Consider the following 15,692-nt stretch of genomic DNA (forward strand, 5'->3'; position numbering starts at 1 on the left):
TGAGAGTACTTGGTTTTGAAGGTGTCCAGGAAAAACCACATTACTCAGAGGCTGCCTAACAGTCTCCAAAGGCAGGAGAGGTAAAGAGGAAAGCCAAAGGAACCAGGAAAGATCTGCTGAACTTCAGAGGAGCTGAAGCAGCCTCTTCCCATCCCACTCATCTCCTCAGGTTGCCTGCCTCTCCCCAAAGCCTCTCAGATGAGAGGTTCTCACCCAGCCTCCCCACAGGCAACTAGAATGGGAGTCTTTTTCTCCATAACCTCCTGCAGCAGCCCCTACCACCATACCAAAGCTCTCACATAACCAACTGATAACGCAGAAGAGCTCACCAGAAAAGCCCTGCTTTGTTTCCCTTCCTGCCACCGTGCTCCTCCAATCACTTCCTCCAGTCCAGTTTAAACACCAGCAGGAAAAGAAACATACCAAAACCAGTGTTCTGCTGGCTTTACTCCCTCAAGCAGCTCACCATGGTATAAGATTCATCTAAAGATTACAGGGAATAAGACAAGAGAAGGGAAAACCACGTGAGACAGAAGAGATCAGCCCTCACAGTCTCATAAGGCCTCCCTGCACTGGTTGTTAGGCCAGGTTAACCACACAAAGGAAGTGCACTCCTGCAGCCCTTGAAAGTGCCTGAACCTACTCCTAACTTCCCCACATTCACAGCTCCTCCATATGCTTTCTGGTTTTCAGGGCTTCGGATTGATTTTCTTCTTTTGTGTATGTTTTTGGTTATTTGTTTGGGGTTTTTTTTTAAGCCACAATAAAGCACATTCTCCAATTACTATAAATTTTGCAGTAAAGTTATCTGCAGTTGGGGGGAAAAAAATAGTCAATCTGCAGCAATCCCACAGCAAAAGGGCTGAGGCTCACCCTGAGAAAGAATACCTTTATCATCAGTGCCTGGATGTAGCCAGAGCACAGGAAAACAGGAACCTCCTTATTTCACCTTTCGAGTCACTTATATCCCCCAGATAACACTAGATCTAAGAAGTGATGAATCAAAGGAAAGGAAAAAAAAAGGTTTTCTGCTGTAATGCTGAAGCAAAATCTTTCTTTTCTTCCCCCAGAGCAGTCACAGAGATTACAACACACCAATTAATTCAGGCAGCATTATGGAGCAAATAAACTCCTACGTAGACAACAATGCAAGTTCATCTTCGTATAAAGATCAGCCAGCCTGGAACAATTACTTCAATACACTCACAACAAATAAGCACTCTTTCAATGCAGCAATCATTAACTTTCTTTCTTCAGTTTGTTCCGTCTTCTGTCCTCTGGCACTCCTCCCCTATTACACACTCCAGCCCCTATTCACCCTGCCCTCAGAGTGGAGTCATGAAGTACAGAACATTCCCCATGTGCAGTTCTTCTCCATCCCTCTTGACTCTGCCCTGGCAAAAGAAAATGCACCCCTTGTAAACATTGCAGGCAGCATACAGTGCAGAATGCAAACAGAAAACCTAGGCAGGTAGCCAACTTAATGAGAAATCTGTCTGCTTCTTTCTCCTAGGTAAAAAAAAAAAAAAAAAAAAAAAAAAAAAAAACACATGTACATATTCAGAGATAAAAACGAATGTTTGAATTAAGATCATCTGAGGTTCTCAGTCCATTAAAAATAAATAAATAAATAAATGCAAATACTTTTGAAGCATGACTTTGCTCAATAACTTAACCCCAGTCAAAACACTTCTGCGTGAATGTTGATACATCAACTGCACTTGGACTTGATTAGTCACACTGCAAGCTCCAAACTAGTGACACTCACCTCTTCCAAAGTTGGAACAGCTGAAGCTGCAGCAACCTGCTACACACTGAGCTGCTGAGCAAACAGCCCCATCTTGCTAAAGTAGATGAGGCATCAAAGACAGTAATTTCTTGGGCTAATAAAGGCAAGAAATAAAGACAAATCTGAACTTCAGCACCATTTGGGCTTCGGTGCAACTGCCACCTCCTTTCTCTTGTCTTCCATGTTGTAATATGGATGCTTCAAGAAAGCCAAGCTTGTAATAGTGTAATTTACAGTAGGTCTAAGTCATCGCCATAGTTCAGGCCTTCAGGTGGCTATGGCACATTGTGGCACTAGCAATTTTGTACATACAGACCACTTCCAGATTTCTCCTCAGTTCTCTCCTGCTGTACTTCAGTCAAACAAGGAGTTCAAGTGAAATAACACACCTCATGTAACACATGCCTAATTCTTGATTGTTGGTGCAACCACTAGTGCTTCAAGAAACATTTACAGCCACAGTACGGTGGGCAGTTTCCTCCCTAAAATACAAGTATTGCCAAATCTAGAGCAACCGAATCAAAATTCAAGATAAAAAAACAAACAGTAAAAGGACAAAATCCAGTCCACCTCTCCATCCCCCCTAAAGACCAAAAACCCACCAATACAAAAAGTACATACACAAAACCAAATTCTGAAGAACACTGGAGAAACTTCCTTGGCTTCTTCGGGCTGTTAATGAAGATCACCAAGCAGTTTCCATCAACAAATACATACATACGTACTGTATTTATTGATATCTTTTTTTAAAAAGGCCCTAATTCCAGTCACTCAAGGTTTTTTTCCTTTAACGTTTCAAAATGTTCAATCAGAACCTGAAAAGCTACTGAGAATGAGAAGATCAGAAAAGGATTCAGTCTCAAAACTTTGGCATACAAATATATCCTCTCTTCACCATCTCTTTTCTCCTCTGTATAAATCTCCTTTTTACAAATGATTGCCAAAATCCTGTAAGATATCATCTTTTCAAACTCCCTAAACTAAAAAAAAAAAATACCTGGCAATTCCCCTAACTTCTCAATAATTAAAATGAAATCTTGTGCTGTAGCCCCTGATCTTAATAATAAAATTGAAGAAGAAAATCAAGAATTTAATATAAAGACAATGTCTTAAAACAGTTGTAAAAACAGCCAAGTCAATCAGCAACCATTTTCCTTATCATCAAGGGAAGTTATTTTTGTCCAAGCAATAAATCTCACAAAGGACTTTTCTAAGAAGATACTCATCAGCTTTTAATCACATCTCTCTCCTATTCCAATCACCAGCAAAAGATTATTTAATAGGACAGACCTTTGCATCACCCTCCACCACGCCTTCAGAATGCTCTCTCTCATTTAGAACTTTTTTTCCCCAAAATTCTTTGTTGAATTGTTATTCAACAATTATGAAATGTTTTGTTATGAAATGTTATTTTTATTGACTCGACACTAAAGGAATACGGGTAGAGATTTCTAACAAGCTAGATCCTGATTCAGGTAGGAGGCAGTTTTAGGTCCTGGAGTACTTTACTTTTCCAGTTCCAATGTATTTTCATACACAAACAAATTTTAGGCATTGCTTAATTCACTAAGATTTGAGCATGCAATTAATTATTAAAATTTATACTGTTGGTACTGTTATTTGCATCATTTCAAGTCAATGGGATAATTATCAGAAACAGAGTCTCACAGATTCCTTTTGAAGTCTCCATATAACGTACCTTCAAAACCTGCACAATCTTTTGAATTCAAAAACATCTCCAAGGAACGTCAGAAAACTTTAATTATGATTAGTCATGATTATACAATGCAGCTTTAAGTAGAGTTTCATATTATCAGAAGTCCCTCTTATTCAAGGTATGTCTCTCTAGTATTTTAAACTCTGATATCTTGTAAGCACCTGAAGTTTTGAAAATGAGTAATTTCATCTACATCTGGTTGGTCTCATCTCTTTTAAGAGAGATGCTTGAGCATCTTGACACTGGGAACCAAAATCACTTTTCCCTTCCTCACATTCAATTTTTTGCATCCTTCCCAGACAATGGTTTGTTTTTTAAGAGGTTGTTAGCTCCAGCATGATTTAATTCATCCCATCAGTCAGCTACCCAGCTGCGATACACTGACATAACATGAAAATGCTGTCAAGAATAGCAAAAGACCCCTTCTCTGCCATATTGCCAGCAGAGCTAAGAACATATATTATCCTCTTGTTATTTCAGGTAGCAGTTTGTATTTTCTACAAACAGCTTGCTGGATTTCCATAATGACCTAGAACGTTATAAAATATGGAAAGATACCCTCATTTTACATTTCTTCCTTCAATTTAACTGGAATTTCCCACATCAATCTTGCAGATTGACAACAAAATAAGGAGGTTTGTAAAAATCAGGGAGGATTTCATGAGATTCAACAAAGCCAAGTGCAAGGTCTTGCACCTGGGTCACAGCAGCCCCTACTACCAGGACAAGTTGAAGGACAAAGGGACTGAGTGCAGTCCTGCCAAAAAAACCTGGGGATACTGGTGGATGAGAAGCTGGACATGAGCAAGGAGTGTGCCCTCACAGTCCAGAAAGCCAACCATATTCTGGGCTGCATCAAAAGAAGCAAGACCAGCAGGGTGAGGGAGGTGATCCTGCCCCTCCATACTGTGTGCTGGTGAGGCCTCTCCTGGAGTACCGTGTCCAGATGGGTAGTCCTCAGTACAGGAAAGACATGGAGCTGTTGGAGCCATCCAGAGGAGGGCCGCAAAAATGATCCAAGGGATGGAGCGCTTCACCTGCGAGGACAGGCTGAGAGGGTTGGGGCTGTTGAGCCAGGGGAAGAAAAGGCTCTGGGGAGATCTGCATAGTCTTCGAGTATCTAAGGACAGGCTACCAGAAAGAAGGGGACAGACTCTTCAGCAGGGACTGTGATGACAGAACAAAGGGAAACGGTTTCAAAGTAAAAGAGGGGAGATTTAGATTGGATATAAGAAAAAAGTATTCCACAATAACGGAGGTGAGGTGCTGGCACAGCTGCCCAGAGAAGCTGCGGGTGCCCCATTCCTAAAGGCATTCAAAAGCAGGTTGAATGGGGCCTTGGGCAGCGTGAGCTGGTGGGGAGCAGCCCTGGGCAGGGGGGTTGGAAATGGAAGGCACCTTAAAGGTCATCCAATTCAAACCACTCTGCGATTCCGTACTTTTTAAACCATATGAGAACATCAGTGATCAGATTGGCTTAGCACACATACCAAAACATTAGAACTGGTTATGATTATGAAAGAAACTATCCCCACATTCCTGTTTCAACCTTGTCACTAAGGGCTTGACACCACAGAACAAAAATCTCAAAAACTATACTACAAATGCTATGACTGTTCTTAAATCAGAGCACTTCCAAGTTTTCATTCCATCCTCCTCAATAATTATTAGGGAAAGAAGAGGAATAAAAATACTACCTGTGGGCTTTGGGTTTCCAATATTTTCTTTCTCAAATACTTCAAGAAATAAGGTTGCTTCATGTCACATCCTTTAAGCACTGTATCTAAGCAAACAGTATTTAGAGAACTTACATATTTAGAAGAGTTGCATCATCATTCACTGGCAACTTGACAAGTTTACAGCAGTCCATAACATAAGGAGTGTTTTTAATAAATCTCTAAACTGCTGAAGCTGTTATACCACAGAATATTACTAACACCATAGACTCTAAAGCACATATCTTTATTATGTGTCAGCTAACAAAATGGATGAATAATAAAATATAAGGCAAAGCTTTTATATTAATATAAATAGACAAATGTTTCACTAAATGAAGCATGGAAAGAAAGGTGAAATGAATTCATGGTTATTTGAATTATCATCCAATATAATAAAATCCTTTTTAGGATTAAATTACCTTCTTTGAACATAAAAAAAGATAATCACAGGCTTTCTTACTGACACATTCTTTTGTAAATACTGAAAGTAACTTGCGAGCTATGATACTGCCATTCCAAAGAGCATTGATAAAAGCATTCCAATAATAGTACACAATATCACTTCAGTAACTTATGTATACTTATAAGTGTGTCACCCTTAAGGTGATTTTATAAACACCACAGCAAACTAGCACTAAATAAGGAAGCAAAGAAAGACAATATACTGACAAACTGAAGACAGACACCCTGAAATCTTCTAATATTATAGACTAATCTGGGAATCTAAAACCTGGAAAACATATCTGTTCTTGGCCACATACAAACAACTAGACCACAGAGCTAAGCAATCTTGTTCCCCATAAAAGCTGGGCGTCACACCCACAGCCTACAAACACACCTTCTGGCTTCGTGGATTTTTAGGAGCAGACCTTTCACCCCAGCTTGATAAAACAGCTAAAGACAGGAGGCCTGTTGAGAACAGGAGGTGAGAGCAGGACTGCAGAGGCTACAAAACTAGATAAAAAAATGTAAGACTGAGACTTGGAATTTGTATAGACTTGTCTCACTTTTATAAGCAGTGAAGACCCAAAAGCACAAGTGTTTGACTTGCTGTCTTCTCAATCTACCTGGTTAGGAATGGCTAGCTACACAAAGACATGAGCAAAAAAAATGAAAATAATATTTACCCACCTCAATGAAAAACACCCTTGTGAGGGATTCCGACTTCCACCTCGCAGGAAAGAAGTGGTATTTGGGTGCTCACTGAAAAGCCCTCGCACAAGTTTAGGGTTGCTCTGTTGTTAAGCTGATCCCGTGGAGCACGGTAGGAATATGGCTGCTCACAGCCAGTTTTTACGGAATAAATTGAAGCAACCCAACAATAACGACAGTAATGCAAAACTTGAGATCCAGTTATGCTAAATTTACCTATCACACATCACAAATTGGCATTACTGTTAAGGACATCCCCAGTCTGGGGGGTCACCATCTCCACTCATGATGGTGGTATCCAGATAAATGCATACAAGTTTTATGTCTAGCTGTGAAAGTTCTGAAACTGAATCTCTGTGAATCACCAGAAGAGCTACTGCTGATTTTCTAACTAAATATATGTTCCACGAATACAGGCTTTAAACTTTTGCCAGTGCCTTTTCACTGTTCCAACCTATTGTTTCACGGTTCATCTGTCCCATATAGACTTGATGCTTGACACTGTGCCCTTTGCCAGGTTTAACTAGGTCTGAAAACGTTCCCATTCACATTGGGCAGGGCAGCAGCATTCCTTCACTCCTCATACCTGCACTAAAAAAAAAAATTTTTTTTTTTTAAATTATCACTCCATATTTATACTCTTTTTACTGCTTCCCCCCAAGCAACTGCTAAAAGCAATTAAGAGAGAACACTGGGCAAGGCAGACTCCTGATCCAACCTAATCCAGCAATTTTTGTGTGCACTTTATCTATCCTACTAATCCTCCTTTCTGAATTACAGATGCTACTGCACCAGACATATTCATGCAGCCCACACTACAAAAATATTCACCTGCCTTGTACAGCTACATGTGATCCATTAAGACCAGGCAATCATTTTCTATATGTGGATATTCATTAGAAGAGCAGATTGTTACAACTTTTTCCACAAAATGGCCCCACAAAATTTATACCAAAACAATTATTACCAAATATTCACTAGACCAGTGGAGAATTCTACGCAAGAATCTTCAAAACCAAGCTTCCTGTCTACAGCAGGGTGCTTGGAGCTCAATGACCTTTAAGATCTCTTCCAACCTAAGCCATTCTACGAATTTCTGAAAAGGGGAAGGGAGAGAAGAAATGCTAACAAAAGTGCAATAAGTATTTCTAAACAATACTTTTGTTTTCAATGCCATGATGGACATCTTCAATTTTTACAAATCAGTAGAAGCCTCGCCATGAACATCTTTATTAGATGCATGTTATACAACGTGACGGATCCATGAAGGCAAGGAAATAACAAGGGAAACCCCCGACCTTCTAGAAGCATACACATATAACCTGCTGCCCACTGAAGATTACGTCCATCACAAAACCAGTTTGGCTCCCTTACATTTCTGCCCACCTCCATTTTCAAAATTATGCACACATCCCCCCACAGCAACTGTGGATGAGTGCTGAAGGAGCTGCAGAAGTGAGAGTCTCTAAAAGACCACAGGTAGCAGGCAGAAAACTGCACAGATAATTAAAACACAACAAACTAATGCAATGTCAAATTTTCTATCTGGCAGGCACTATTTAAGAGTTCCTGCTCCATCTCAGAATTATTCTAGATAAGAGCTCTAATGCACAAAGTGATCAAGGAAAAATTAAAATTCTCACCGTGTAATACAATTACACTACAGCATTAAGAAGTATCCCCTTGCAGTAGCCATGAATAACAGGCTTGCCCGTGCCACTGCCTGCAGAATCAAGGCCACTGGTCTCAACACTAAGAATTGACTTGCAACCTCAAATGAGAACATCTGAATGCACAGCAGAACAGAAAGAAGACTGAAAGTCTTGAAAACATTCAGTACAAACCAGGTCTGAAACAACTTTCTGTAGGTATTCTGTCTAAAGATCGCCCTCTTAGTAAAATACTGTTTGTTGTATGAGAGCTTTCTTCCAGAAAGGCCTTTCCAACAGCTGAGGGAGAGCTTTCAACATGGACACACCAAGGGATTACAAACAGGGTTTACATTGAAGTTCACTTGCTCCACAAAGCTCTTGTGAAACTGGAACAGATAACTAGCTGTTACCTAGGAAACTGCAAGTAAAATAAAGTCCTGTGTAAACTATTAGGTTGTTTAACAACCAGAAAATTAGAAATGAAAAGAGTAGCTTGGTACAGAAATGATTTACTCTGATCTACAAGCAAACTTAATCCCGAGTGCTTCCTATGCTCAATTCCAACAAAGCTGGACACAAGCTTTGAAACCCATGGTTTCATTTCAGAAGAACTTTCAGGTCCTTCTGGAGAAATGCCATGATCTTCCCATAATTACTTAAACACAAACCTCAGTGTTGGCAGTGTCGGTGCCTTCAGGCATGCAGAAAGCTACAGCCTTTGTACACCAACAAAGATCAAATCCTACCATGTGTACAAAAACTGCCAGGTAGCTGGCTTTGTAACATCTCCAAGCAGCATATCCCTTCCTTTCCCTCTGACTTAACTCAAGCACGACAACTCTGAGACATGAAGATCCTCGAGCTTCTCTAAAATACCACTTACCAACAAATACAAGAGATCGAGCAATTCAATTACCTAGAAATAAATACCACGCTACATGCCCTGCTCCTTGTCTGTTCTCACGTAATTTTTCCTTCAAGTTTGCACTGTAGTTACAGCTCTGGCGGTCTGGGAGAACGGACGAAGAATGCCATGCAGGATGCCAGTGTTCCAGCCTCCACCTCATGTCACATCGCTCGGAGCGGGGTGAGACGATGATGTGCTTGAATGAGAACAGCTGCTCTGCCCCAGCAGGGCCAAGTACAGAGCTGTAATCACAGCGAGGCGCAGTGGAGGGAATTGGGGAATAACAGCACTCTTTGTACCTGTGGCATCCAGTGACTTCCAGCCACGCAGTATTTGTCTTTAAGGACCATCCATCACTGTGACACTCTCCCACCTGAGCGGCACCAGAGCAAGCGGCAGCCTTGCCTTTCCTCAGCAAGGCCCTTCCTTTTGCATAACACCCGCTTTCATTCTGCGCCTCACAAACAGCAAGGGCCGTGGTAACTATGGTGTACCAACACAAAATCATAAGAATTCAGAGCACTCCTGGTTACCGCGATCAAAGCTAAATCCTTTAGGAAGATTATCCACACCAAAACCTTGCAAAAATCCCACAGCTCGAGCACTTTCATACCGCGTCTCCAGGCGAAGCGTGGTTTCCCGTTACTGAGGAGGGCCACCTCCAGTACAGAGGAACGGGCTAATGGGGCTGCGCTCCTTCACCCCTCTGCGCAGCTTGGGGCCTGGCAACTCGCTGCCAGCGCAACAGTACAGACACAGACCGCAACTCCGAGGCCGCTCAATGAAGATCCATTCGAGAGCACACGTATGCCCTCACCAAGCAGCAGCGGGAAGCACATGCCCTGCGCGCAGGGGTTCACTCGCGCCCCGGCATACACCGTGCAAGAAGAGGCAGCGCTCATCATCTGCCGATGATTTCACCGCTTCTCTAAAAATATCGCCGTGGAGGAGCCGGCGCGCCCGGAGCCGCGCTCAGCGCAGAGTTGTGGCCAGGCGAGCCGGGAGGGCACAGCACAGAACGGCACGGCGCGCCCCGTCCCTCCCTGCCCACCCCTTGGCCAGGCGCTGCCCCTTTCCCCCGGGCTCGCCCCCCTACCCCCGCCGCCGGCTCCCACCGCCGCTTTCCGCGTTCCCAACAGTTCCGGCCGCCCTTTCACGGCGGCGCTCCCGGGCGGGCACCGCTCTCTCCCTCCTGCCCGCGGAGGGCAATGACCCGTCCCGCGCGGAGCGGTCCCGGCAGGCGCCCCGCCCGAGCTGCCCCTTCGCCCCTCTGCCGGGGAAGTTGGGCACCCCTCACCGGCAGCCCTTTGCCCTCCCGCCCCCCGGTACGGACACCTACCCGGAGAGCTTCCCAAGCTTCACAAAGCTAAACACATCCATCCATGCGGCCGGCTGCTCCGCCCGTCGTTCACTTGCTCACTCGCTCACTCCAGTAGCGGCGGCGGCAGCTCCATGTCGGGAGAAGGTTGCGTCCAGCAGCGGCAACAGCCCTCGCACAGGCAGCAGCCGGCGGCGGCAGAGGCTGCTACCCCCCTCCGGCGGGGAGCTGGGCTTGCAGCATCTCGCAGGAGCGGCGTTCAGCCGCGATCAACCCTCCTCCTCCTCCTCCTCCTCCTCCTCCGCCCCCTCGCTCCCCGCCTGTCCGGCCCCCTCCCTTCTAACTCAAGACACTGGGGCTGCGTGGCCGAAGGGTCGCCATCAGCCCGGGCCCCCGCCGCTTCTGTGTCGCGGCTCACGAGGAGAGCGGAGGGTGGGGAAGAGGGAGTTTCTCCTCGCGCCGCTCCCATGGGGGAGCGGAGGGCGCAGGCGGCCGCGGCCCGGGCGAGCGCCGCCCGCTGGCTGCTGCTGGAGGCGGTGCTGCAGCCGTGGGAGCCGGCCGGGCTTCGGGGCCTCGCTGCACGCGGAACTCCCCGGCATTGTGGGCACCCTCGCTTCCCTTGAGGCCAGGTTGCACGCCTGATGGAGAGTGGACGAGCGGCCTTGGGGTATGGGAGAAGGCTTCTCTGCACTCGAGGGAAAGCGCCTGGCAAGAAGACTGCAGCTGGGAGTGCTCCTCCAAAAGCAGAAACTGTGGAAAGCAGACAACTCTTTGCCCCGGTGATCCTCCCTGAGTGACCACACCATTCTGTGCTTCCCTCCATAGTGGGGAAGGTCCCAGTGGCCCTCTGCGCTGTGTATCAAGGATGGGCACTGACCGGCAGCAGGGCACACTCCCACTGTGGGAGGCAGTGAGCAGCCTGTGACCGACCTCTGTCTCTAAAGAGATCTGGAGTCACAGAATCACAGGACAGTAGGAGTTGGAAGGGACCTCTGGAGATCACTTGGTCCAGCCTCCTGCAAAAGCAGGTTTTCTACAGCAGAAAATCCTCCTGGTCCTGCCAGAAACACGTCTAGGCCAATTCACAGCAGCGTAAGCAGCCTTCACCTTACATTTTGCAGATGAATTGTATGTCCTGATGCATGAGCAATGCAGACACACTGCTTTTTGCTTTTGCCCTGTATACAAATAGGCTCTTGAGTTACTTAGCTTTCCATGAGCTTCCTTTGAGTGAGCAGGATAGGAAGGCGGTGAAATTCAAACTTATCTTCATGCAGTTCTACAGCAGAATGCATGGGAATGTATTTTCTACCAGTTCAGTCTTTTTATTTGTGTCTTTGCTAAATAGGTTGATGAGCCCTTTGCTTCCTGCCTGTACATTATTTCTTTCTCTTTTGTGGACCTACGCCTGTGCTGTCCCACAACCCCAGACATGAGCAGAAAGCCAAACAAGTAGGCTCTAGCAGCCAGGTGAAAAACAATGCATTTTTTTAAAAAATATTAAAACTTGTATTGATAGTAGAGCAAAAAGAACAGGCAGTACGAACACTCACTGTGAATTGAGTCTCAAACTATTCTTTGAAACAATAATAAGAGAGGATGATTGATCATCTGTTTACTCTGAGAGAACATTGAGCCACCAGCTGCACAACACTCACTGGCCTATCATAGGCCCAAATGGCTTGGGATTATTCAGAAATGCCTTATGAAGTATTTCACATTACTACATTAAAATATTTAGGTGGTTCTGACATGGAATTATGTATATTTATTCTTATGCCACAGTTGTGTTTTTTTTTAAAGCGAAGAACCTGTGCTGTCATTCACATTGCTGTGTTGATTGGTAAAAGTTGTGAGGATAACAGTCTCATCTGGTTAGAAACTGGTTTATTTATAAAAACTGTCATTTATTTAGAGACCAAGGAGACAGGCCAAGATCTTACAAAGCCAACTGTAGCTTATATACCATATATATACAATTAAGCACGTATGTCGTGAATCAAACAAGGCTCCACTCCTGAGTAGCTGATGTGCCAATATTTCTCCCATGTAGGTGACTTAAAGCACAATGGTGAGAGCCAGAGAAATGAAGGAGGAGTTAAGTGGTCTCTAGAACTTCTGTGGTTTCCAGGTCTGTTGGTGAGAAAGCAAATGTGGTCTTAGGATGTAAAGATGCATGGAAAAGCAGAAAGCTGATCAGAAATGCCATATTCAGCTCCTTCAAGCAGTGAATTTGAGAACAAAGGAAAGCAGGTGCAGAAGAATGCTAAAAGAGACTTAAAGGTAATGATGAGTCTGTCTTATGAGAAGAGGCTGAAAGAGCTAAGCCTAGCAAAATTAAGATAAAAAGCTGAAAAGATTGCTGTTTATGGATATGTCCATCTGGTAAGCATAGGGTATGTACCCAAAATGATAGATCTTTATGGTAAGTCATTAAAATTTAAGAGAAATTATCTTTCTTTTTCATCCCAAAGAGTTGGATGAAATATTGCTAAGTTAATAACCATTTCTATATTTTTCTTTTCCGAGGCAGAAGCTATTGCAACAGTAGAACTTTTCTAGAATGGCTGTGGAGGCACTTTTGGATAGCTGACATTCTGGGTGTCCATTAAGAGCAGTATCATGAGACATATAATTCCAAGATGTGCAGGCCTGATAAGACAAGCTGAATGAGCATGTTTTTTTCCACCTCTGCTAAATACTGACAGCATTTTGGAGCTTTGTTATGCAGGAACTCAACATGGAGAAGGAGGCAGCGTGCATTCATGGCTTTTTGGATACCAGCATCACAGCAAAAGGAAATGAAACTACATCTCAGCTGCAGGAAAAGGATAAAATTTGCAACCTGGAGGTCTCTATTTCATGAGTAAATATACATAGTTTGGATTGGCTTTGGAGCCTTCATCTGTACACTGATATCATGTTCTGGGATTATATTTTCATTTGTAGAAGTATCAACAAGATAGTCAAGAAGACAACAGTGAACTCACAAGGAGACCCAACTCTTGCACATGCACTTTAAGTTTCTACTATGGGATTCTTCTCAGTAACTTCTTAAATTGAGGGATCCAACACTAGTGAGTCATACCTTATACTTATGGTGGACAGGAACCTATCACTCCTATGCATCTCCTTCTAGAAAAAGAGACTTAAATTGCTTTGTGCAGGTGCATTATTTTCTCTGTCAGCTCCAATGAGAGGCACCCTAGATGCCTATCTTTGACTAAAGGCTTGTCTTCTCAATGACTGCAGTTATGTGAGATAAAAAAAAAACATTTGAAGGTGACAAAGGTACATGTAAATGCTGAATGAGAGCAGACAGCCAAAGACAGAAAAACAACATGTATTTAGTATCTCAATAACAAACCATAATTGAACATGAAATTCCTAATCTTAAACCAAGATTCTGACATCAATTCCTGGCTGAAATCTTAGCTGGCTTTTTTTTTAGAACAGAACAGTAAATACCTCCTTTTGAGGATGTTTTGTTACTATGTACTATTATAATTTTATTGTTTTTGCCCAAACTAATTTAATAAGGACACCTAATACTAATGTTTTGTGTAATCATAACTATCCTGCTGTAGATGGTAGGCCAGAGAAAGCCTTAATTTCATAAAGCATGTCACATCTGCATATTATGCTTTTCCACAGAAGTCTTTTCCTCATTGCCGCTTATTCTGAAGGAAATATCAGACATATGCAACGAACGTGGGAATGTTATGTGATCTTAACTTACTAATAACTGAAGACCTATTAAATTACTCTAAGGATTAAACTTTTTTAACAACCCGAGTTGCTTTTGTTGTACAGCAACTGCTATGAAGAAAGAACGTAACTATCTTTATAAATGGCATGAACATACATTTCTTTACATGCTCACAGGTTTTAGGATTTTTCCTTCTGAGACACTGAATGCTCACCAGAAGAATATGCTTTGAATGCTTTCCTAGGGATTACACTGCACAAACGTTCAGCCCTGCAGCTGCACCAATAATATCTGTTCTGTTATTTACAGGATACGTATTCTGTGATTGTAGATAATTTAAATGAAACCAGGTACAATTCTATTCCAAACATTTTTATGAAACCTGTGGAGATGGCTGAAGTCTCTTTTTTTTTTAGTAATTCTGGAGATCTTACAAGTTCTTTCCTTTCACTTAAGTTACCCACTTAATTCTGTAGGTTTTTTTCCTCTAAGGCTGGTCAAGATTTTTTTCATGATTTGAAATCATAAAAAGATACTTAACCGTGCTGCATTTCAACCCTATGAAGGGCTTCAATTCTTTAAGTTGGAATGACTTTCTACCTCCTGAGATAACAGCTGAAGGTTCAATTGTGTTTCTGCAGTTCTTCATGGTATTGCTCATATCCAGATGTTGTATACGTGTAGAAGAGCATGATGATAAAATCTGTTGAGTAATGGGTTGTTAATGTGTAGCTGGTGATCGGAAAGTTTGAAGAAAGCAATCTTTTTGGCATTGTAGTCAGGTTATTTGGAGTGCTAGCTGTTTATGACTTTGTCATGTCCTGTTCTGCAGTACTCTTGGGCTAGTTGTATTTTAAACCATTAAATTCCTTTTTCAGCCTTGAATCTTCAAAGCCTGCATCTTTTCTAGAATCCATTTCTTTAGTCTAGCGATTACTGTACATTTACAAATCCCTATGAAATATAGTAATGCTTACAGATTTTCTGTCCACATTTATGTGCTATTGAGAAATCCCTCTGCTCACCTCAAATCTATACACACATCACTTTTTCACCTTCACTGAATAGAGATTTATCAAGCAGATGTTTATTTTTTATTGACCCATGCAGTTCTTTAAACACTACATGTTTTTGATGTTGTCATATGATTTAGTGAGGCAGATATGACATGCCACATACAAATGCAAAGTTAAATCATAGATGGTTGAAAAGTGATATAAAAGCAGACAGGATTTTCTAGCTTGTTTTAGTTAAGAATGAATAAATCCAAAAGCCTAAAGGATACTTCAGGCTTGGAACAAAACAGGTGCAAATCTTAGAACTGGGACAACAATTCTGCTGAAGCCATATGCACATAATCAAACATATCCAGACAAGTTCATTGAAAAGATAGTTAACAATGCTACTGGTTGCTATCACAAATGAAAAACTCTTACAGAACTTTAAACATGATACTTAATTGTTTTTAGATGTTGTCATCCACAGATGATATCAAGATAAGAGGCAGAACCTAAGGCAACACAAAGACAGTAACGTGTTCTGCTTCAGTGAAGAAAGCAATAACAGTGCATTATTTCTTTTAAAATAAACTGATCCTCATAAAATTAAAACAAAAAGATTGATCTGTTCATAATGGGTACTATGAAATATTCAAAGCAGAATATGAAAAGAGCAGAGTTATCCACAGTGGCTCTTTCAATGACAAAAGGATCAACTCAGGAACATCTCTA

At 42.5% G+C, this 15,692-nt stretch overlaps 1 protein-coding gene across 3 annotated transcripts in view; it reads right to left on the reverse strand.

Moving 5' to 3' along the window:
• FRMPD4 (FERM and PDZ domain containing 4) overlaps positions 1–10,556 on the reverse strand; it is a 298,756-nt gene extending 288,200 nt beyond the window's left edge. For all 3 annotated transcript variants that reach the window (XM_052664668.1, XM_052664667.1, XM_052664669.1), the window contains exon 1: positions 10,275–10,556. In XM_052664668.1, coding sequence (XP_052520628.1) covers positions 10,275–10,315 — 41 coding nt within the window. In that variant the 5' untranslated portion in view covers positions 10,316–10,556. The remainder of the gene's footprint in view (positions 1–10,274) is intronic.
• Between the last annotated feature and the right edge of the window lie 5,136 nt (positions 10,557–15,692).

Source organism: Tympanuchus pallidicinctus, unplaced genomic scaffold (assembly GCF_026119805.1).
Source record: "Tympanuchus pallidicinctus isolate F22 unplaced genomic scaffold, pur_lepc_1.0 scaffold6, whole genome shotgun sequence".
Lineage (NCBI taxonomy): Eukaryota > Metazoa > Chordata > Aves > Galliformes > Phasianidae > Tympanuchus > Tympanuchus pallidicinctus.